We start from the raw sequence: 22,569 nt of genomic DNA, 5'->3' as shown, positions 1-22,569 counted from the left end.
TCTTGTTTATGGAAAGAAGAAATAATAGAGCCCATTATTTACCACAAAGTTGTTATTTAAAACAAAGCATGACATGCTAATATAGATATTCAATCTTACAAACATGAAATGAACCTTTATGTTTCTCTAGTTCATCAATGTTTGGTTGATAATGTATAGTACAAGCTTTTAAAATCTGCTTATTTCAGAAAGTGCTTTCGAAAAATAGCAGATTGTATCCAGAGAAAAGCTCTGATACTTTCAACTTTCTGAAAATTTCCTGCTAGTACTCAAAAGCACTTACGCGTTCTCTAACACCTCAACTCTCTAAAATAAGCACTTTCAAAAAGCAGCAGCAAAAAAACACTTCTGGTTTTCAAGAAACTTGGTTAAAACAGAATAGTCTTGTGGAGTACTTTTATGAAATGCATGTCAGTGTATGTATGCATGAATCTACCTTTCTCCTCTACTAGGTACTCATGTAAAGCAATTTCACAGAAGAAAAACTTAATAACATCCAACAGGAAAGCCGTTCAACAGTTATTACAGAAAATGCAGGAAATTGTGTCCACAGCACAATTCATTGTGCATATTGTTATCAGGAGTTTTACACCTTATACCAATAACAGCTAGCTGTTTATTGCAAGAGAGTTCCCAGAAACAAACTGTTCGAACTTAAAGCATCTGTTAAATACGTCTGAAGGGTTCGCCTCAGTAGAAGAAGACTGCAGCAGCGGCAGAGGCTTTTGGTGCATTCAGAAGCCTCTCTTTATATTCATGAGCCTTATCAGATGTAAGACTATTTGGGTTAGAGGTTGAAGCTTTATCGGACGTAAGACTATTTGGGTGAGAGGTTTCATGAGCCTTACCAGATATAAGACTATTTGGGTTAGAGGTTCCATAAGCCTTACCAGGGGCTTTCTTTTTTGCAAATATCTTCATTTTCTGTAACACCATGGAATGCCCGAGCAAATATTCCAGAAACTGAATCATCTGTTTCTCCATTACGATACCAGCTACCTTCACCATCTTGAGGTGATCAATCAAGCACTGGACAGGAACATCTACCATATTCCGATATTCACCAGCATCAAACTCATATAGGTGAATCCAGGAGAGTGCATTCTAAAATAAGCACAAGAAAAAATCTCCACATTACGAGTTGTACCAACTTAATAATAACAGACACTGAATAGGACTAAAAAATACAAATTCCTAAGGTAACACTAGACGAGAACACATCTAGATTACTTTCAAACAATATATATAAAACCATACAAGTTCTGAAAATTAAGTATCCACCTTAAATACTATGTTTATCTTTTGGAGAAGAAAATAGATTTAGAAAACATGATATCCCAGTCATACCTACTCTGGTTAGTGAACTGTCCAAACAAACATTGCAATAAACACAGATAGCAACAAGAGCAATAAAACAATTAAAATTTGTCATACGTAGGGTGTAAATTCATCGTAAGAAGTAATTTCGATGATAAGATTCTCCAAGCAAGGACAGCACTTCAGCAAGTTCAGTATTCCTGGTAGGTGCCATATCACAAAATCCAATTGAAGATGAAGAGATTTGCAGCTGAAGGTTGGAGATGGTAGATTGTTCAACTGCCACATAGAAAATGCCTAGGCAGACAAAAATTAAACATAAGAGTTCAAGAAACAAAATAAATAGTGATTTTTGTATTGATCTTAATGAACAAGGATTTGTACCGACTACAACAGGGTAAGTAACAAAAGCCTTAAAAGGCTGATTACACAAGGTACATAAAATATTGACAGATGCCTGAGTCTGAGATGTTAAAGACAAAACCCAACACCATAACCCCTCTAATCCAGTTTATAGTTAGTATATCACCCTAAAAGGTTATCTTTCCATAGAGTCAGGAATCATAATTATACCTGGAGAATTTATGAAGAAAGAGAAAAGGTGTGTACCAGAGCAAGCCAGGAGCATAGTTTTAGAGTTTTGGCCCCGCTAAATATTTGGAGGAATTTACTCATGTTTTGGTAATTATTGTCCTCATTGAAGTCAAATATTAGATTACGCTTGACAGATACTTCAGCAATAGATGCTACATTTGCAATATCCAGCAACTCCACAGCTCCAGACATATCAAATGATAGGAGAGTTGGACAGGAGATACGTATCCTTTGTTGAAACCATCTAATGTGAAGCTTCAATGTCTTTAAATTTGAATTGAGCAGAACCATTCCTTTACGGGAATAGCAAAGCTGTAGCGTCAATTCCTCAAGCATCGGACAACCAGATAGAATATAATTTATTGACTGTTCCATTAGCAAAACATTATCAAGATATAATGTTTTTAGAGACTTGAGCTCACTGTTCCTCTTTAAATTTATCTTACAGTATGTCAACCGGAGTTCAACCAAATGAGGACAGCTTAGAACACAATTAGGCAGCTCATAAAACGCATGTGGGTGGTCTGTACCATGCTCATAAAAAGACAAGTCAAGGACCTTTAAATTCTTATTTAGTGCGAACTGGATCCAGGTACCAATTTCATTAGCCATCCTTTTCTCACTCCTCAGGATATCATACTGCCATATGTTTGTTCTGCCGGATGTTCTTTGCCAAAATTCATAAAATGATCTAAAATGTAACTTAAGGCAGAACTTATGAATAGTTGGGCCCTTATGAAGAAGAAGCACATGACGGACGAAGTTAACATACTTCTCATCATAGATTGGACGACTACCTCGAGCATAACAGCCACATATGTGCCGCGGCCACATGCATTGTTCGAAATTGAGTGTGTGGATGAATGGCCAGAGGTTATGAAATCTTCTAATTAACATTATGTTGACGACATCTTTTGATGGCAACAAGGAGAGAATATGGATGAGGATGGCATCTGGTAGTCCACTGAAGAGGTCTTCGTCAAAAACAGTGCTTCTTTGTTTTGCAGACATATTCATTTCTGTAAAACATCACAACACATTTTAGGTGCGAAAAATTGAAAACTATGAGCTGAAGAAAATCTTCAGCCTTAAATTGGGATATTCAGAAAGAACAGTTTTTTCCAGATTGAGGATTAATCTATAGAGAGTGACTGGCATATGTTATTCCTACAAACCAAGAAGAAGGGAACAAAACTTTTCATCCCCTCAAGTTAATCAGATTGAGGAAATCCTAGGGTGCATCAATCGCAACATATCAAATTTCCATTTAGAGATAACAGTTCATGATGATAAAGCATAAGATCAATCATACTGGGAAGTTTTCAGAAGTACTTAATCATTAAGTTAAAATTGAAAAGAGGTTCTAAGACAAGAAAATACAATCTTAAATTTAATAACTTTCTAAGAGTAATCACTTATATAACAAACAAGTGTAAACTCAACTATTCTTACACAAAACATCAAAAGGATACAACAACTAAGTCTCAGCCCCAAAAAAGTTGAGGTCAGCTATATGCATCCTAGTATCCTACAACAACATACCCAATCCTATAAGTGGGGTTTGGGGAAGGTAAGATGTAGACCTTACCCCCACCTTTTTGAATAAAGAGGTGGTTTCCAATAGACCCCCGGCTCAAGAAAATCATTTCCCAGAACAGGTTTGAACAAAACAAAAGATATCCAAAGTAAAGTAATAGAAATGAAGAATAAGATAATGCTAGCACAATAACAATATTCTTAAGTATATAGGTGCCCCAGTCTAGATCCCTGCTCCACCACTAGGAAGAGGTCACTCGACTACCAACTGATAGTCTACATTAACCTTCGACCTCCATGCTCTCCTATCTAGGGTCATCTCCTCGGTGAGCGGAAGATCTGGAATGTCTGGTTTAATCACCTCTCAATTTTTCCTCGGTCTACCTCTACCTCTCCTTAGACCTATCGTTTTCAACCTCTGGCACATTCTTATTGGGGTATTTGTGCTCCTCCTCTTCACATGCCCAAATCATTGCAGTCTCACTTCGCGCATCTTGTCTGGCATGGATGTCACCGCCACCTTGCCCCTGTATATCTTCATTCCCTAACGTATCTCTCCTAATATGCCCATATATCCATCTATTCATCCTCATTTCTGCTACTTTAATCTTCTGAACTTGAGAGTTCTTGACTGACCAACACTCAGCCAACACTCAACTCTGTACAATGTACAACATAGTTGGTCTAATCACCACTCCATTGAGCTTTACCTTAAAGTCTCAATGAAACATTCTTATCACATAAGACACCAAATATGAACCTCTATTTCATCTACCCATGTTCTAATATGAAGTGTGATATGCTTGCCGATCCTCTTTTCTTTGTATAATAGACCCAAACTACTTAATTCTTCATTTGAGTTCATATCATCATAATTAATAAAATAAAAGTAAAAAGTACGCTAAATATATATAACTGATACTAATAATAACTTTTAAAACCTCTAAAGGATGCCGCTTAAAAAAATTTCAATGGAAAAACAAATGTATATGCACACACATCAAAGGCATTGACCTAAAAGACAAACAAAGAGATCATAAACCAAACAATGACAAAGGCTTGCGAAACTAAGTAGGGGCCTTTTCTTTTTGTTTGAATAACCCATTGTCACTACCTTTAATAAGTAAGGTAGGTAAACACATAGGTCAGTAGCAGTATTGACAAAGAAGAAGGAGCCGTTGAAAAAAAAAAGCAAATATTTTCAGTTTCTTATATAATAAAATAAAACAGAAAGAAATATATTATTACTACTACTACTACTACTACTACTATTATTATTATTATTATTATTATTATTATTATTATTATCAGTATTATTATTATTGTTAGATTATTATTATTATATAGGCTAGCTTGACAAGCAACCCTTCCTTTTGAAAACCTTAACAAGTCTCTAGTATCTAACCAAAAAATATCATTCGAGCTCATGGAACCATAAAGTAGCGATGTAGCTCATATTATAGAGTTACATAACTACATTTTCATTTCGAGATCCAAAAATTTGAAAACAACATAGAAATCCAGATTTTCTATTCTGAATGGCCCCTAACAAGAGTTAACCTGCACACAGATGCAATAAGTGCATGAGATTTATACCAGTTTCTGAACAGATTTCTTCGCTCTAAGATCAGAAATGGCACATATATGCACATATTTAGACATATAGATAATTTGTAGATAGAAAGAGCTACTATTCAAAATAGTACACAAGCACAAACCAAAATCTCATATATAGCATGGAGCTTACAATAGATCTGATGAAATGTGTGACCATCATATCTAAAAACTTAAGTTGTTAAAGAGAACACACATTTATTTCTCAACACGCCCCCTCACGTGCAGGCCAGATTCCTTTTCATGAGTCAAGCACGTTGAAATTCCTTTTTGTATGGGTGGCAGTGAGATGACTCTGATACCATGTTGAAGTGTGTGACAATCTCATCTAAAAGTTTAAGCTATTGTAGAAAGAATGCTTTTATTATGTAATTGTATTCTCAACAAGATCCAAACCAAATTTTAACCGAAAATGGAGATATAATTTACAAGATCCAAACCAAATTTTAACCGAAAATGGGTCAAGACAAAATTTAACTATCTTGAAAGCAGAATATTTGGGATTTTTTACCTGGAAAACAAAGGATAACAAGATACGTTGGCAAAACAAAGATGCAATACAAGTTGAATCAAAGAAAGATTCTCATTTCCAGATTCAACAGTTGAAAGAGGTTGCAGGTTCAATTCTTGCTCACTCACTTTGAAGGGAGGTGTGTACTTAAATATATTCAACATAACGGAAAGGGGGAAATGCTCTCTGAAAACCTAAACCCTTTGTAAACCTATCTCTCAACCACCATGAATGGCCTCATCGGCCAGCGGCCAACGGCCAACCCTACACAAACTCCGAAGCTGGTCTTCCCACTACAACAATTCATTTCCAAAACGCAACACCAATGCCCTAAATAATGCTGATGTTTTGCACAATACCCTGCTACAACAAGAGGAAGAGCCTACAATTATCAAACCAATCACCTTCTTGCATGGCGAACCAACGACAATGTGGACCACAAAGGAATTCGATAGATCAATCGTAAGGCTAAATTTACAATTCGCATTGGTAGCAATATTCTCCTATGGTACAGATTTATATGAGTTGAGGAAGGTAATTCCAATTCAATTGGAGATCAAAGGACCATGTAATATTGGTTTTCGAGAAGACAGACACATTTTGATTAGACTTTCCCGACTGGAGGACTATGCGACGTTAATGTCCAAAGCATGTGAATGAAGAGCAAGGAATAGATATTAGCCATTGACGTTTTTGAAGTGGGATCCTTGGTTTAACCCAGAGGAAGAAACAACCATTACAATAGCATGGGTATCAATCCTAGGATTGCCTACAAACCTGTTTGACAAAGAATCTATGTTCTCTATTGTATTGGCAAACGCAGTGGGTGAACCCCTAGTGATTGACAAAGCCACAAATAACCAAACTAGACCTAGTTGTGTTCAGGTGAAAGTGGAACTCAATCTACTCAAAGAAATTTCTAAGAGAATCCAAATAAACCGTGCATAAGAAGACACTGAAACAGTGAGATCTAAATGTTAGAGACTTCAGTATGACTATCTCCCGAAGTATTGCACACATTGTAGAATCCAAGGCCATGATATGCAAGGATGTTGGATGTTACATAAACAAGAGGATAAGAAGAAAACTGTCAAAGACAAGGCAAAGGGTCAGGAAAATAAAGAGAACCAATCAACCAGCGCGCCAAAGTTGAATGGAGTTTACAAGAATGGAAGATCAACCCATCATAACAGGAATGTGGTTGAAAATAGGAAGAATAAGGGAAAGCAACAATAACTCACCCAAAAGGAACAAGAGGAAAGACAGGAATAACACAAAATTAATCAGCCGACCAATTATATCAAAGGGAAAGCATCTAGTTATACTAACAAATATGAGGCCCTTGTAGACCATATAGAAGACAAACAGGAAGAAGGAAAAGAGATGACAAAGGGCTAGCAAAGGAAAAGAGATAACAGACAAGCAAATACAAAACCCAATCAGAGTTATTTAATCTCGGTGTTTAGGAGAGAGAGAAGCAAAAAAAAAAAGCGACAAGGGCTAGCTTCACCGAAGCAAGAAGCGTGAAGCGAAGCGCACACCTTTATCAACTAAAGCGCTATATAGTACAAAAACAAAAATATATCAACTATGCATAGATAAATAACCAAGAATTCAATAGAAATGAAATGTTTAGAAAATCTTCCAATCCTTGAATAAAAAAGTAAATATAATTTACTACCAATGAAAGAGAAACGGTGAAAACAGAGACTTAACAAAAAAAATAATTATAAAACAGAGGGAAAATTGCAGAATTTGGACCAAAAACAGAGCATATCAGAGAAAGCAATACAAAACAGAGAAAAAAATTTGTGAAAGTGAAAGAAAAAAAAACAGAGAAGATTATATTGCAAAACAGGAAAAAACAAAACAGGGAAAATTGCATACTGCAAGTTGAAAAAAAAACAGTAGCCAGAGAAACAAAGAAAAGAAGAAGAGATGAAAAACTGATCTTGCAGTCAGTTTAAAGAGTGTCACAACAAGAGAAGTGAAATAGAGGGAAATGTTTGGAAAAAAAACACAAAGTGTTTTTACGAAATTAAAAAAAGCCCTAGGAACTGTCGATCTCACTTAAGCAGAAAAGCGAGAAAATTCTCGCTTTTACTGAAGTATCGCTTCTCGCTTCTGGGACTGAAGCGCTTGCTTCTTTACCATAGCTTTGCTTCACTACAAAAAAGCGATACAGCTTCGCTTCATTTTGCTTCTCGCTTTATGCAACAAAGTGCCCACTTTTAATAACATTGTAATTAATCTACTACAGACAATTCCACACAACCCGTAAACAATCAAGAGACACAAGGCTTACAACAGAAAGATAATTCACAGGGTAACCAGGACAATGCCAACAGCAAAAAATAAAATACAGAGACAACATCAGAAGAAAAAGGGGAACAAGAAGAAGATCATGAAAAAGAGGCAGATATTGGAGATGATGATTATCCAAAACACTCTGTAAATACAATACAGAGAAACAACAAAAGAGATTTATCTCCTAGACAGATTGCTAAGGTAAAGAAGGAAATAAAAATCACTAAAAGCAGAGATAAAAGTGTACCTCATAAAAAAGGTATACTAACAAGGAAAACCTCGCCAAAACCAATTCTCAATGAATTGCTCACTTATATGGAATAATCTAAGGTCTGTTAATGCAGAACAGGCTTTTGAAAGAGTAGTGATATTGAGCAGACAAAAACACTTCAACATCACAGCTTTACTGGAACCATTTCAACATCATAGGAACATTGACATGTATAGACTATGGCTAAATATGGGAACAACCAGCCATAAATTGAAGGGAGAAACATGGCTCTTTACAGAAGACAGATTCCAGATGGAAGTGCAAATTGATATAAAACAATTGTTGTCCTTCAAACTCACTGACAATGATGATGGACAGGAAACACAGGTTACAATAGTGTATGCCAGTACTAATAGACACACACGAATTGCTTAGTGGGATGACTTATGATATTGCAACAAACATGACTCTCCCACGGGTAGTAGTAGGAAATTTCAATATGATAACAGATGATATGGAGACACTTGGGGGTCTACCAGCCCAATCAATGGAACTAATTTCATTCATTATATAAACACTCGTCAACTAGCGGATTTGGGTTTCAAAGGAAGCATGTACACTTGGTGGAATCGAAGAACAGATGCAAGTTGCAGATTTGGGTTTCTAAGGAAGCATGTACACTTGGTGGAATGGAAGAACAGATAAAAGTTGCAACTTGAATTTTTTTAAAACTGGATAGATGCTTGGGTAATCAAGCTTTACAAAATCTATTCCCCAACTTGGAAGTAGAACACCTCACTAAGCAAGGGTCTGATCTTTCTCCATTAATCTTAACAACCAAATCAGAAGACAGGCCAAACAGGAAAACATTCAGATTTTTGATCTTTTGGGTGGAGCATGAGACATTACAGAAATTAGTTGAAGACAATTGGCAGGAAGTGCACAGTTCTGACCTCCTTTTCAACTTTCGTAATAAGCTGAAGAAGGTGAGTAGAGCATTATCAAAATGGAGTAGGGATACATATGCAGACATCTTCAAACAGATAGCCACCTTGGAGGAAGTGGTGCAGGTTCATGAAAAGAAATTTGAGACACACCCAACGAACACAAACAGAGAAAATTCCAGAAGGTACAAGCAAATCTAATCAAGTTCTATACAGTGGAAGAAAATTTCTGGAAACAAAAAGCAGAAATGCAATGGTTTGCAGATAAGGATAGATGCACTAAATTTTCCACTCACAAGTCAATAAAAAAAAGGAGAAGATTGAAGTCACAGAGAGTACAAGATGACAGAGTGTGGCTGGATAGTGAGGAAGACATCGCACAGGAAGCTATCAGATTTTATACAGAAGAGATAATCTCAAATTCTCAATACTAGTTTTGAGATGCTAAAATATATCCCAACAATAATAACAGATGATCAGAATGCACAGATTATTGAGATGCCAGACGAGGTGAAAATAAAAAATACAGTGTTTGGATTAAATTCAGACAGTGCAGGAGGACCAGATGAATATACAGCAAAAAAAAAATCTCAGGCTTGCTGGAACATAATTGCCAAAGCTATGACAAAGATGGTGAAGTCATTTTTCTGTGTCCATGAAGCACCAAAGGTAAATAACCTGTAAATTCTAGTATTAATCCCTAAGAAGAAAGACATCACTACTTTTTCAGACTTGAGAACTATTAGCTTAAGCAATTTCACTAGCAAGGTTTTCTTCATTCATGATAGATTGGTAAAGCCCCTTCCTACATTGATATCTCCACAAGAGTCAGGTTTTTTAGAGGCAGGAGTATCATAGAAAACATCCTACAAGTGCAAGAATAATTCATTATATCAGAATAAGGGAAAAGTCAGCTAATATTGTTATTAAGATAGACATGACAACAGCTTATGACAGAGAATCATGGCTTTTCTTGACGAAGGCGTTGAAAAAAAATGGATTTTGGAGAGTCCTTGTTTGATATGGTATACAGGATAGTGTCTAATAACTGGTACTCAATACTAGTACTTCAAAGATTCTTAATCTTCCAGTGGTGTGAAACATGGAGATCCCCTGTCACCTACATTATCCAAATTGGCTGCTAAGTGTTTATCCAGAGCAGTAAATGCATTGCACTATAATAATAGATACAAGAAATATGGAACGCCAAAGTGGAGCCCTATGTGAATCACCTAGCCAATGCAGATGACACAATTCTATTTGCTTCAGCTGACAGGTAGTCTTTAGAACAGATTATGAATGAATACTCTAGCAAATTATGAAAAGGTGAGTGGGCAGCTTATCAACAAAGTCAAGACTCGAGTGCAGTTTTCATGCACCATCTGACCGTACAAAGGTTGGTGGAGCAGGTATATTCAGTGACCACGATCCCAAGAAAAGAGTTTCCTTTTACCTATTTGGGATTACCAATATACTTTAGCAAAAACAAATACTTCTTACAAAGAAATGCTGGAGAAAGTTCAAAATAGATTAAGTTCCTGGACCGGAAAGCTCTTATCTATAGAAGAAAGGACAACCCTGATTAAATCAGTCCTGCAGAGTGCCATCCATTTGCTATCAGCATGTGACCCTCTGCAGTAATCATAACTCAACTTCACAGAATGTTTGCCAAGTTCTTGAAGCAACTTAGTAGGAAACTCTAGTAGACACAGGGCTACTTGGACAATCTTATGTCATCCACAAGAGGAAGGAAGGAATGGGTTTCAAAAGTTTACAAAATGTGTCTAGAGCTTCATTTGCAAAGCTATGGTGGAACATAAGGACTAAAGAATCATTGTGGAGAAGTTACATGACCAACAAGTATCTAAAAATACACAATCTAGTGGTGGTACAAGCCAAGACAAGCACTTACATATGGAAGAAAATGATCAAAGTCAGAGAGGAGCCAACCTGAAATCTGGTGGTTAATTAAACAAGGGATTCATACTTCTGGCTAGATAACTGGACAGGAATGGGGGCACTTCATAAATGTATTCCTCCGTGAGTAGATTATGACCAAACAGTGATCTTAGTCAAGGATGAGGCAGAAGCAGGACAATGGAATGAGCAGTACCTCAGGAATCTACTCCGTCAAAATCTGGTAGAGCATATCCTTCACAAAATTAACCCACCGAAGGATGAGGAGGAATCGGACAGACCTTATTGGAAGTTGAAATCCGCAGGAAGGTTTACAATCACTTCAGCCTTCCATTATATTAGACAGAGACAAGAAGTGAATAAAGTGTAACACTACATATGGACAAAAGGTATGCCTATTAAAATCTCATTTTTTATGTGGAAGCTGTGGAAAGCAAACACACCACTAGATAATACACTGAGAAGATGGGGAATTCGATTTCCCTCCAGGTGATATTGCTATGAGGACCCTAAGACAGAAAACAGAGCTCATGTGTTCCTACGGTCATCAACTGCTCAAATGGTATGAAAATACTTCTGTGGACCAGCAGGAATGAATACAGAGAACAATGTTATTATTCCAAGTGGTGGGACATAAATGTTCATCCCAGGATTAACTACACATTTCATGCTATTCCTTCTATAATACTGTGGGAATTGTGGAAAAGGAGAAACACCTTGAGACATGGAGGGAAGACGCCCAGTAACAGATTGACATACAAGATCTTGCACACACTGGCTTTATTCATAAAAGTTAAGAGGAGGAATTGCAGAAATGTCCCTTACAATTGGAGTACAATGGTGGAGGCTCTATATAACTTCAGTCCCACAGACAAGGTAACCAAAGTCATTTCACCTGACACAGGATGGGTTAAAATTATTACTGATGGAGCATCTAAAGTAAACCTAGAAAGGAGTTCTTGGGGGGTTTGCATAAGAGATACCAAAGGGGATGTACTACAGGCACAAGCTAAGGAGATAGAAGAGTTATCCTGTACTAATACACAAGCAGAAGCATGGCTATTTTACGGGCTCTGAAGTATATAGGGACAGCACATTTGGACAGGGTGATTACTGAAACTGATTCACTACTAATTAAGAATATTGTAGAAAAAACTTGGAAGGTTCCATGGAAAGTGGTGACTACATCAGAGGAGATATGGAAACAGATGCAAGGCAGAACAATGATCACAAGTCACATTCTCAGGAAGCAAATAAATTGGCAAACTTAGCACTGGAGAAAGGGACTGTTAAAGTGAACAATTTTTAAGAAATGGAATTTCCAAGGCAGGAGAGTTTTAAATAGTGATAAGCTACTGGTGCCTACCTAAGAATTAGACTATGCAGAAAGTGAAGGATAGTCAAGAGAAGGAAAAAAAAGGATTCTCAAGTTCAAATCCTTCGGGAGGAGAGCTATGAGGATACGATTAACACAAACTGTTTGCTCAATATTGTAGGTATAGCACACCTGCATCATGTATCAAAGAGAAACAGTACAGAAGAACCAAAAAAATCTAAATACATGGTATACAATTTTAATACAAATGAAGGATCAAAAAAGGAGACACATACATGGGCAAGCTGATTATGTGTATGGGCATCTTAAGATACTCATCTCACTGTTCAAAGGTCGATGGAAAACAGTAAAAGGCCAAAACCACCAGAGTCTATTAAAAAACAGCCAGAAACATTAGATTGAAGAACAGAGCAAAAGCAACAACCACAAAAATCGAGACACGTACATGAAAAATTACCAGAAACATAACATTAAAAATGAAAGGACTAGAATGAGAAAACTCATACGCCAGATCCTCGAGTTCAAATCCTTGGGAGAAGAACACAAGGATATGATTAAAACCAACTGTTTGCGCAATTTTGCAGGAACGGAGCGCACATGCATCATACATAAAAAGAAAAAACAGAACATAAGAACCAAGGAAATTTAAGTACATGGTATACAATCTCAATACAAAGGAAGGATCAGAAAAGGAGACACATACAAGGGCAGGCTGTACTGAATAAATCGAAGTTTGGACAGTGGTGGTATCAACATCGTAAGATGCTCATGCCACCGTTCAAAAGTCGACGAAAAGCAGTAAAAGGCCACAACCACCAGAGTCTCTTAAAAAACAGCTATAAAGATTGGATTGAAGAACAGAGCAAAAGCAATAACCACAAAAATTGGGACAAGTACATGGAAAATACCGAGAAGCACATCATTAAAAAAGAAAGGTTTAAAAAAGGAAAATTCATACCTTACTGCCAAGATCAACACAGAGCCATCAGAATAGTAGATCTGGAATCACTTTCAACAACAACGAACTTCACCAACAACAGATCTAGAATCAATGCCTACAACAACCTAGGAATAAACAAGCAAACGTGAGATACATTTCGCAGAAAAGAAAAAAAAATGCAACAAAACGCCTACAAAAAGGCCAGCAAGCTAAGAAATGATCGGGAATCTCCATACCGGAGCTAAGAAGACCGGCGGTCATGGAGACGGTGGAAAGTTCGAGACATTTCAGTTTCAACTTGACAGAGTGTTACTTTCAGTTTTTTCTTTATTTATTCTAAAGGCTTCTATTATTTATAATAAAATAGTCATCGGGATCGTGTCCCACTGACCTCTTTTCCTTAAAAAAATATATATTTAAAACAAAAAAGCAAAACCGTAGATTTTCCGAACCTAAATACTCCCTACTAAAGATGAACCATTCCAGCCATAAATTTAACTATCTAAAAGGAAAGAGAGTGAATATCATAACATTTTTTGTATACCTACTTAAGGATCGATTTTCTAGAATTAGATCAAAAATCAAGCGCTCTTTTAGCACAAGTTACAGATTTGCCTATTCAGCACAGAAACAGTATGAATTTTGCTTAATAAAAGTTACAGAGTTATACCAAAGATTTTTTATAGAAGATAAAAGGCTTTTTCGGCAAAAATGTCTTGCCTCTAAACTTACTCCACTGTGTGTTTTGTTGACAGTAAATTACACTCGACCATCGGCTACAAGCATTTCCCACTCACAATAAATAAGTCCCAAGCCCAGTGGTCTTGGCTTGGGACTTCCATGTTGGAGGTCTCAAGTTTGAAAGTCCATGCCAGCAAAAGCTAGGGGTTTGCCTTCTGGATCGAGCTCGTCGCACCAGACTTGTCTAGTGCAGGTTACCTCTCCTAGGTGGTTTGCGAGCTAATGCATAGAAGCAGGGTTTTATCATATGCGCAACCAAAGGGCAGTAGTTGCGGGATTCCCTTGTCATAAAAAAAATATATGTCTAAAACTGTATATCACAAGGGTTTATAAACCCAATCATAAAAAAACAGCAACCATTGCAAATTTGCAATAAACCGATAATACAACATAAGCATAACAAGAAACCTAAAACTACTCATATTAAATGTCTAAACTCTCTGCATGACTTTGGTAGCTACCAAGGAAAATAAAAATCAAACTGAGAAATGCTTATTTAAATGAAAAGGGAATAATCAAGGCACCTGCCTCAACTATTCACAAAAAAAACAAATTGTTATCAGAATTCATATTAGTGCCTCTAGCTTGACCTTGATTCCAGCAATTACAAGCATCCAAGAAGACCCCTTTGTCCATAATCGACTGCATTTTCTCATTGAAGAGGAACAAACATTCTAGTTCCATCATATAGAAATATGAAAATGAGGTACCCTGACCCCAAGTACTATTTATCTTGATAACCATGATGTCTGGGCCAGCACTCCATAGATCAAAATCCTCTCTTTTAAAACGAAAAAAGAGGTCCAGTCTTTTACTCTCCATGCAAATTGCAAGGTACTTCCTAACCCCACTCTCTATCAGATATGTTTTTCTCTAAAAGAAGACATATGGTTCAACTCGACCAAACAATAACAGGCGAAGTGTCTACCAAGCTACCAGTAAATTTTTTTACTGCAAAACCTAAAATATAAGCTTATAGCATATTAAAATAGAGTAATTACAAAATTAAGTAGCTCTCGTGCTTCCAAGTACACATTTTAGAGAGAGCTAACACTCTGCACCTCAAACAACAACAACATATCCCGTGTAATTCCGTAGATGAGGTCTGGGGAGGATAGGATGTACCCACACCTTACTACCTTTGTGAGGTAGAGATGTTTCCGATAGAATCTTGACCTCAAAATAATCAAAGTAGAGCACAAAGGAAAATAATGATAGCAGAATAGCAAGATAAACAAAACAAATAAGGTAACAAATAGTACTAAAAGGGAAAGATAAGATACAATGTGAATACTAGCTAAGACTGCCAACAAAGGAGAAGAGGAGACTTGCTCCCTGCCTCTCTAATGTCGAAGTACTACAACACTTGTCTACCTACTACCCTTCTACCCTAATCCTCGACCTCCGAACTTCCTATCTAGGCATACTAGAAGTGGCCTCAACTCGATAGAAGACAAAAACGGAAAATGAGGTTGAGATCGTTTGGGCATGCCCAGTGCGGAGGTGTGAGAGTTTGGCTATGGATGGTTTCAATCTTTTTTTTTTTCGAACAGTCTCAACGTCCTCGTTGAGAGTCGCGACATAGTTGAGCGATGTTTCGCTTATACTATTAGTCACAGTATTACTTTTGTAGTTTCTTGTCCTTTGAGTTTGGTTATTATAAGTGGATATTTTACACTTTGATTATTGTTTTATCTTGATATGACTAATGTCTAGGATGATTTGCCTGGTGGTCTATAGTATTTTTCCACAACTTTCTTCATTTCCGTAATTTATTTCTGTATACTGCTTCAGACTATTTTTCCCTAGGGATGAGGGTCTACAGGAAACAACATCTCTACCTCCAAGGTAGTGGGTAAGGTCTTTGTATACTTTACCCTCCCCGTACTCCACTTTGTGAAATTACACTGGGTATGTTGTTCTATATATGTCGAATCTCCTTGACTTCTTTCTATTTTGAATCTCCTTAAAGCAAAACTCCTGACTCTGTCACTGGATGACCTGCCTTATTTTTCAAGATTATATTTACAGGAAACAACATCTCTACCTCCAAGGTAGTGGGTAAGGTCTTTGTATACTTTACCCTCCCCGTACTCCACTTTGTGAAATTATACTGGGTATGTTGTTCTATATATATTGAATCTCCTTGACTTCTTTCTATTTTGAATCTCCTTAAAGCAAAACTCCTGACTCTGTCACTGGATGACCTGCCTTATTTTTCAAGATTATATTTATTAACTCTAGTAACTTGGAATTTTAAATGGTTAGATATTTTCAAAGAAAAAATCTTTAACTGGTGAGAGTTTACAATGATAGGCTTTGGATTGATATGCAGGATCAGAAACAAGAACTAGCAGCCACTTGAAACTCAAGCCATGACAAGTAGAAGTTTGGTATTAGAATAGAAGAGCAAGGTAATTCATGTGCACATTATTATCATGACTTTGACTTATTCATACTGATAACAACTAACTGTTTATTGCAAAAGACATCCAGGAACAAACTGTTCGAACTAAAAGTATCTAAGCAAACAGGTCTGAAGGGTTCACCTCAGTAGAAGCGCGATACAGCAGACGCAGAGGCTTATGGTGCTTTCATTAGAGAAGAAATTAGTTGGGCCAAAGGGCCTGCTTTTCCGCGAATATCTTCACTTCCTCTAACACCACGGAATGCTCGAACAAATATTCCAGAAACTAAATCACCTGCTTCTTCATTACATGACCAGCTACCACCACCTTCTTGAGATGATGAGTCAAGCACTGGACAGGAGAATCTACCATTCGAATATTCATCCGCATCAAACTCATATGGCGAATCCATGAGAGTGTGTTCTAAAATAAGCACGAGAGAAAATATCCCGTCAACAGTTGTACAAACCCGAGCATATAACGGACACTGATAGGGACCAAAAATTACAAATTGCTAGGGTAACACAAGATGAGAACACATCTATAGTTACTATCAAACAATCCATATAAAGTAATAAAACCATACAAGTTCAGAAAATTAGTTCCACTTTGAATACTGTTTTTGTCTTTTGGGAGAGTAACAGAGAACTAGCAAAAACATGATATAATATGTTTCTATTGATGGTTTCTCAGGATTCCCAATATAATGAGTAAATAGAGAGGAAGATTAATAAATCATCCTATTTCCATATAGTAGAGAAACACACACATTTCATAGTCGGGACAATGTATATGAAATTTGGAAAAAAAATATGTTCATATAAAAAAAACATGAAAATGCCAGAGTCAGTGCTCAACACATCCCAGTTATACCAACTCTGGTTAGTGTCTTGCCAACGTCTGAAACCAAAATGTTGCCAAATCTTTAGTGTACCTGATAATAAGCTCCAATCAAACATTCCAAAGAATGCTATAAAACAACAAGAGCAATAAAACAATTATTTTTGGTCATACATGGAATGTAAATTCATAAGAAGTTATTATGATAAAGATTCTTCAAGCAAGGACAGTGCTTCAGCAAGATCAGTATTCCTGGTAGGTGCCATTTCACTAAATCCAATTGAAGATAAAGGGATTTGCCGCTGAAGGCCAGAGATCGTAGGCTTTTCAATTGCCACGAAGAGAACACCTAGGCAGACAAAAATTAAACACAAGATAAACTAAACTAAATAAATAGATTTTCATATTGATCAAATTCTTTTGTTGCTGTGTGAAACATGAGTATCTTCTATAGTTGAACAATGCATATCTAGACCATGAAAACATATTGTTTTTAAGTTCAAATTAAGCTCAAACACATTTGATACGATGAACAAATTTGGGAGTGTACTTCAGAACATAAGTAAATGGTGTTGGCGAAGGATTATGACAAAAGGGCAATGATATTATGCACTATGAACATGCTATTAATGATCAAGAAAACAAGGGAGGGTCCATCTTCCTTAGGAATTGGCATGATAAAGATGTCATCAAGGATTTCTTACAATAGCAAAAAATAATACATCAACCAAATGTGATGCAAAGACTTCTTACTGAACCATGAAAATTAGCCATCTAAATTGCATAGAAGACCCTTCCGGGTGGCCCAGTGGTTTGAGCTTGGGACTTCCATGTTGGAAGTCTCACGTTTGAACCCCTTGTTAGCGAAAGCAAGAGGTTTGCCTTCTGGGTCGAGCTCGTTGCACCAGGCTTGCCCAGTGCAGGTTACCTCTCCTATGTGATTTGCAAGCTGTTGCATTACCCTGTGCGCACCAAAAGGGTAGCGACTGTGGGTTTCCCTTGTCATAAAAATTAAAAAAAATTGCATAGAAGAAGTAACCTAGAGTCATATGACAGCTTCACTATATTTTTGAGTTTTTACTGTCTAGCATTGAAGAAGTAACCAACTAATTATACTGATATATCTACCATTCTGAGTTTCACAAAAATGTGAAAGCTTCACTATACAATATACATGCAAAAATATGCTAACTATGCTGTAGGAAATATCATGTTGTCTTATTTACCACTCTGAGTTTTACGAAAACAGCATGAGGGGGGTTATTCTGATGACATTGAAATAAATCTTTCCTTTTCCCATAATTTTTCTTATGAGAAGTAGAGAAGCACAAAACCAAAGTCATGATCAACTAGGACTTGTCCTGACTACCACAAGGTAAGCAACAAAAGCATTGGAACGCTGATTGCATACTGTACATGAAGTATTGGTAGATGCCAAAACCTGAGGCATTAAAGACAATATCCAACACCATAACCCCTCTAGTCCATAAATGTACTGATATTCTACCTCTTGAATAGAAAAGTCATAGTTAGTAAATTCACCTTTTAAGTTATCTCTCAATAGAGTCAGAAATCATAACTATACCAGAGAAGTTGTGAAAAAAAGAGAAGTGTGTACACAGCAAACCAGGAACGTAGCTTGAGACATTTGGCCCCCGTAATAGTTTGGAGGAATATTCTCCTCTCTTGGTAATCCCTGTACTCTACGAAGCCAAATTCTTCCATACAATTGACAGACACTTAAACAATAGATGCTACATTTGTAATATCCAAGACCTCTGACCTCCACAGTTTCAAACATATTTAATGATAGGAGAGTTGGACAGGAGACATGTGTCCTTGTTACAAACCATCTAATGCCAAGTACCAATGTCTTTAAATTCGAATTGAGCAGAACCACTCTTCTATGGCCATAGCAAAACTGCAACGTCAATTCCTCAAGAATTTGGAAACCATATAGAATATAATCCATTGACTGATCCATTAGTATAATGTTATCAAGAGAAACTGTTGTTAGAGACTTGATCTCACTCTTCTTTTTTGTATATATCTTTTTTGATAAATACATAAAAGAAGAGAGAAATCAAGTCTCTTTTTTGTATTTATCTTACCAAACGGAGTTCAATCAAATGAGGACTGATTAGAACACAATTATACAGATCATATAAACATGTGGTCAAGTATACCATGGACAAATAATGACAAGTCAAGGACCTTCAAATCTTATTTAATGCAAACTGGATCCAGGTACCAATTTTTTTAGCATCCTTTTCTCAGTCCTCAGAAGATCATTCTGCCATATGTCTGTTCTACTGGATACTCATTGCCGAATTGAATGAGTTGAGCTAAAATGAAAATCAAGGCAGAACTTATGAAGACTTGGGCTCTTACTGCGAAGTCACAGTCATGTTCTGGAAACAAAATCAGAAGTGAGTGTGTGGATGAATGGCTAGAGGTGACGAAATCTTCTAATTAACATTGTTTGACAACAGCTTTTGATGGCAATAAGGAGAGAATATGGATTAGGTATGACATCTGATGCTGGTAGTCTACTCAAGCGGTCTTCATTAAAAATACAGCTTCTTTGTTTTGCATACATATTCATTTCTGTAAAATATCATTACATATTTAACTTTTATGGTACGAGAAATTGAAAACTATGAGCTGAAGAAAGTCTTTAGCCTTAAATTGGCATATTCGGAAAGAACAGGTTATTCCAGATTAAGGATTAATATATAGAGAGGAACTGGCATATGTTATTCATACAAACCAAGAGGAAGGGAACAAGACCTTTCATCCCTCAAGTTAATCAAATTGAGGAAATCCTAGAGTGCATCAATCTCAGCATATCAAATTTCCATTTAGAGATAACAGTTCATGATGATGAAACATGCGATCAAACATATTGGGAAACATTTTTTAATGTAATTAACTTTTGAAGTTTGGATTAAAAAATTTCTAAGATGGGCAAATGCGATCTATATTCAATAATTTTCTAGGAGTACTAATATAACAATTAAGTGCAAACTGAACTATCTTCTTCGAGTCAGTTTGCTCCCACTCGACTAATTCCACGGGATACATGCCACCTACCACCATCAGAGTACCAAGTAACTTTGTCCACCAAGGCTTGGACAGATGAGAAGAAATTATCTAGTGTTTTTGTCTCTACTGGAATTTGAACCTGAGATATCATGGTTCTCAACCCACTTTATTGACCACTAGATGACACCCTTGGGTGTCAGACTCAACTATTTGTTGCACAAAACATTAAAAGGATGCCGATTATAAATATTCAACGAAAAGGTATATGCATACTGATCCAAGGCATAGACCTAAGACAAACAGACAGATCATTAACCAAGAAAATAAAACATAACAAAGGTATGAAGTATCAATAACCAAAAAATATCAACAGAACTAATTGGCCATTAAGTGGAATGTGGCTTGCATTACTAAGTATGTAACTACATTTTCACTCGACATTTTGAAACGACATAGAAATCCAGATTTGCTATTCTGAAAGTGAAAGGCCCCTATCAAAACATAACCTGCACACAGATGCGATAAGTGGATAAAATATATACCAATTTCATAACAGTCCTCTCTTCGCTTTTCGATCAAAAACTGAACATATCTGCACATACTTACACATATGGATAAGTTGCTGCCTTGAAAGACCCAACATTTAAAATAGCACATGAGCAGAAACCAAAATCTCATATATAGCACACAGCTTACAATAGATTTAAACCAAAATTTTAAGCCAAAAGGCGAGCAGGACAAAATTTAAGTATCTAAAAACAGAACACTTGGGCTTGATATACCTTGAAATGAAACAAAGTGAACCTTTCTTTCTTTGTATAAAAAAGAAAAAATAACATAACATTTTTTGTATACCTTCTTCGGAATCAATTTTCTGGTGTTAGATCAGAAAACAAGCCCTCTTCAGCACAAAAACATTTACAGAGGATATTAAGCATTTTCAGCCAAAAATAATTTGCCACTGGGCTTACTCCTGTGTGTGTTTTGCTATCAGTACATTCGATTCAACCATCGGCTACAAGCAACCCCCACTTCACACTAAATAAGTCATAAAACTTTATATCTAAGGGTTACATATACTCAAATCATAAAAAGCAGCAAAACCATCACAATAATACAACATAAGCATAAACCAGAAAACCTAAAACTACTCATACATTAAATGACTTAAAGTCTCAACATGACCTTGATCCTACCATATAGAGCTTCCAAGGAAAACAACTCAAATCCAGATATGCTTATATAAATGAAAAAAAGAAAAATCAAGGCATCTTACCTCAACTATTCTGAAACCACATCATTCCTTTATCTGAATTCATATGAACAGAATGTAAAAATGAAGTATCCTGATATAAACAGAATGTAAAAATGAAGTATCCTGACCCCAAAACACTTACTAATAGATAAAAATCCTGTCTTTTACAACGATTAACAAAAAAAAATTAAAAAAAATCCAATCTTTTACTCACTCTGCAAATTCCAAACAAATTGCAATATGCTTCCTAACCCAACTCGCTAAAAAGAAGAACTATATCTTTAATAGAGTAATTTATAACTAAAATGTGAAATTCTTGAACTCAAATATTAGGATCAAAATCATACACATAAATCAAAATACACAAACCAAACACAACATGATAATCTCAAGATTATAACTATAATTATAGTCTCAAAATTAAAACTTTAACTTCTGAACCAAACAAACACCGAAATTAATAACCAACCCTTACGATTCCAATATTATTTAGAGCCAAATCTTCTACTTCCTCCCCCCCTTATGCTTTTCAGAGAAACTAATTTTCACTATAACTTTAGGTATGAAAATTTTAAAATAAAATTTATATATTTAGAAATTAAATAATTATTAATTTATACAAAGAAAAATTATTTGATTTAATTTTCAAAATTCGGGAGAATAACAAATAACGGGGGAGTATACAGCTATTCTATATAGCCAAAAATATATTCATGGGATATACGAATTCTTGACATTTTGTTCAATATAAATTTTTAAAAAGTTTATTTAAAATTTATGTGACATTTATTGGTGATAATTATAGTAAGTTAAAACCATAAAAAAGATTAGCATGGACCTCTAAAGTTCGATATTTTGTAAAAATATTATTTTACTTTTAAAGGTTAATTTGTATTTTTTCGATATTTTGCACTAAAAATTAAATACTAAAAGTTAATTTTATTTTAATTAAAAAAATCGTGAAATCTAGTTCTAAAAATTATTTTGTATTTTTTGAGCTAAAATAACTACCTCTAGGCTCCAGATGTTAATTTTGTTTAAAATAATTTTAAT

General features: G+C 35.9%; 1 protein-coding gene across 6 annotated transcripts; it reads right to left on the bottom strand.

The window, feature by feature from the left end:
- Positions 1 to 469: 469 nt before the first annotated feature.
- Positions 470 to 22,246, bottom strand: LOC104648385 (FBD-associated F-box protein At2g26860-like). 6 transcript variants are annotated; one of them, XM_069287088.1, is made up of 6 exons: positions 16,518 to 22,208; positions 13,246 to 13,352; positions 1,927 to 2,930; positions 1,435 to 1,614; positions 849 to 1,104; positions 470 to 762 (listed from the first exon to the last, which is right to left on the bottom strand). In XM_069287088.1, exons 3-6 carry the CDS (start codon positions 2,926 to 2,928, stop codon positions 755 to 757), a joined length of 1,446 nt encoding a protein of 481 aa, XP_069143189.1. In that variant the 5' UTR covers positions 2,929 to 2,930; positions 13,246 to 13,352; positions 16,518 to 22,208; the 3' UTR covers positions 470 to 754. The 6 variants fall into 6 exon arrangements, with proteins under 6 accessions (XP_069143189.1, XP_069143188.1, XP_010323722.2 ...); XM_069287087.1 differs by adding an exon at positions 13,960 to 14,249 and having other exon boundaries at positions 470 to 1,104; positions 16,518 to 22,157; XM_010325420.4 differs by having other exon boundaries at positions 470 to 1,104; positions 16,518 to 22,246.
- Positions 22,247 to 22,569: the final 323 nt, after the last annotated feature.

The sequence above is a fragment of the Solanum lycopersicum genome, chromosome 7 (assembly GCF_036512215.1).
Source record: "Solanum lycopersicum chromosome 7, SLM_r2.1".
Lineage (NCBI taxonomy): Eukaryota > Viridiplantae > Streptophyta > Magnoliopsida > Solanales > Solanaceae > Solanum > Solanum lycopersicum.
The sequence above is the reverse complement of the archived record's forward strand: the minus strand, read 5'-3'. Positions and strand labels throughout refer to the sequence as shown.

Bases quoted from the DNA above. Each gene is read 5' to 3' on its own strand.
- LOC104648385 (XM_010325420.4), bottom strand. From the start codon at position 2,928: ATGAATATGTCTGCAAAACAAAGAAGCACTGTTTTTGACGAAGACCTC. The intron at 1,615-1,926 runs GTACACACCTTT...TTGTCTGCCTAG, and splicing joins TATGCTCCTGGCTTGCTCTG to GCATTTTCTATGTGGCAGTT. The intron at 1,105-1,434 runs GTATGACAAATT...TGCTTATTTTAG, and splicing joins ACGATGAATTTACACCCTAC to AATGCACTCTCCTGGATTCA.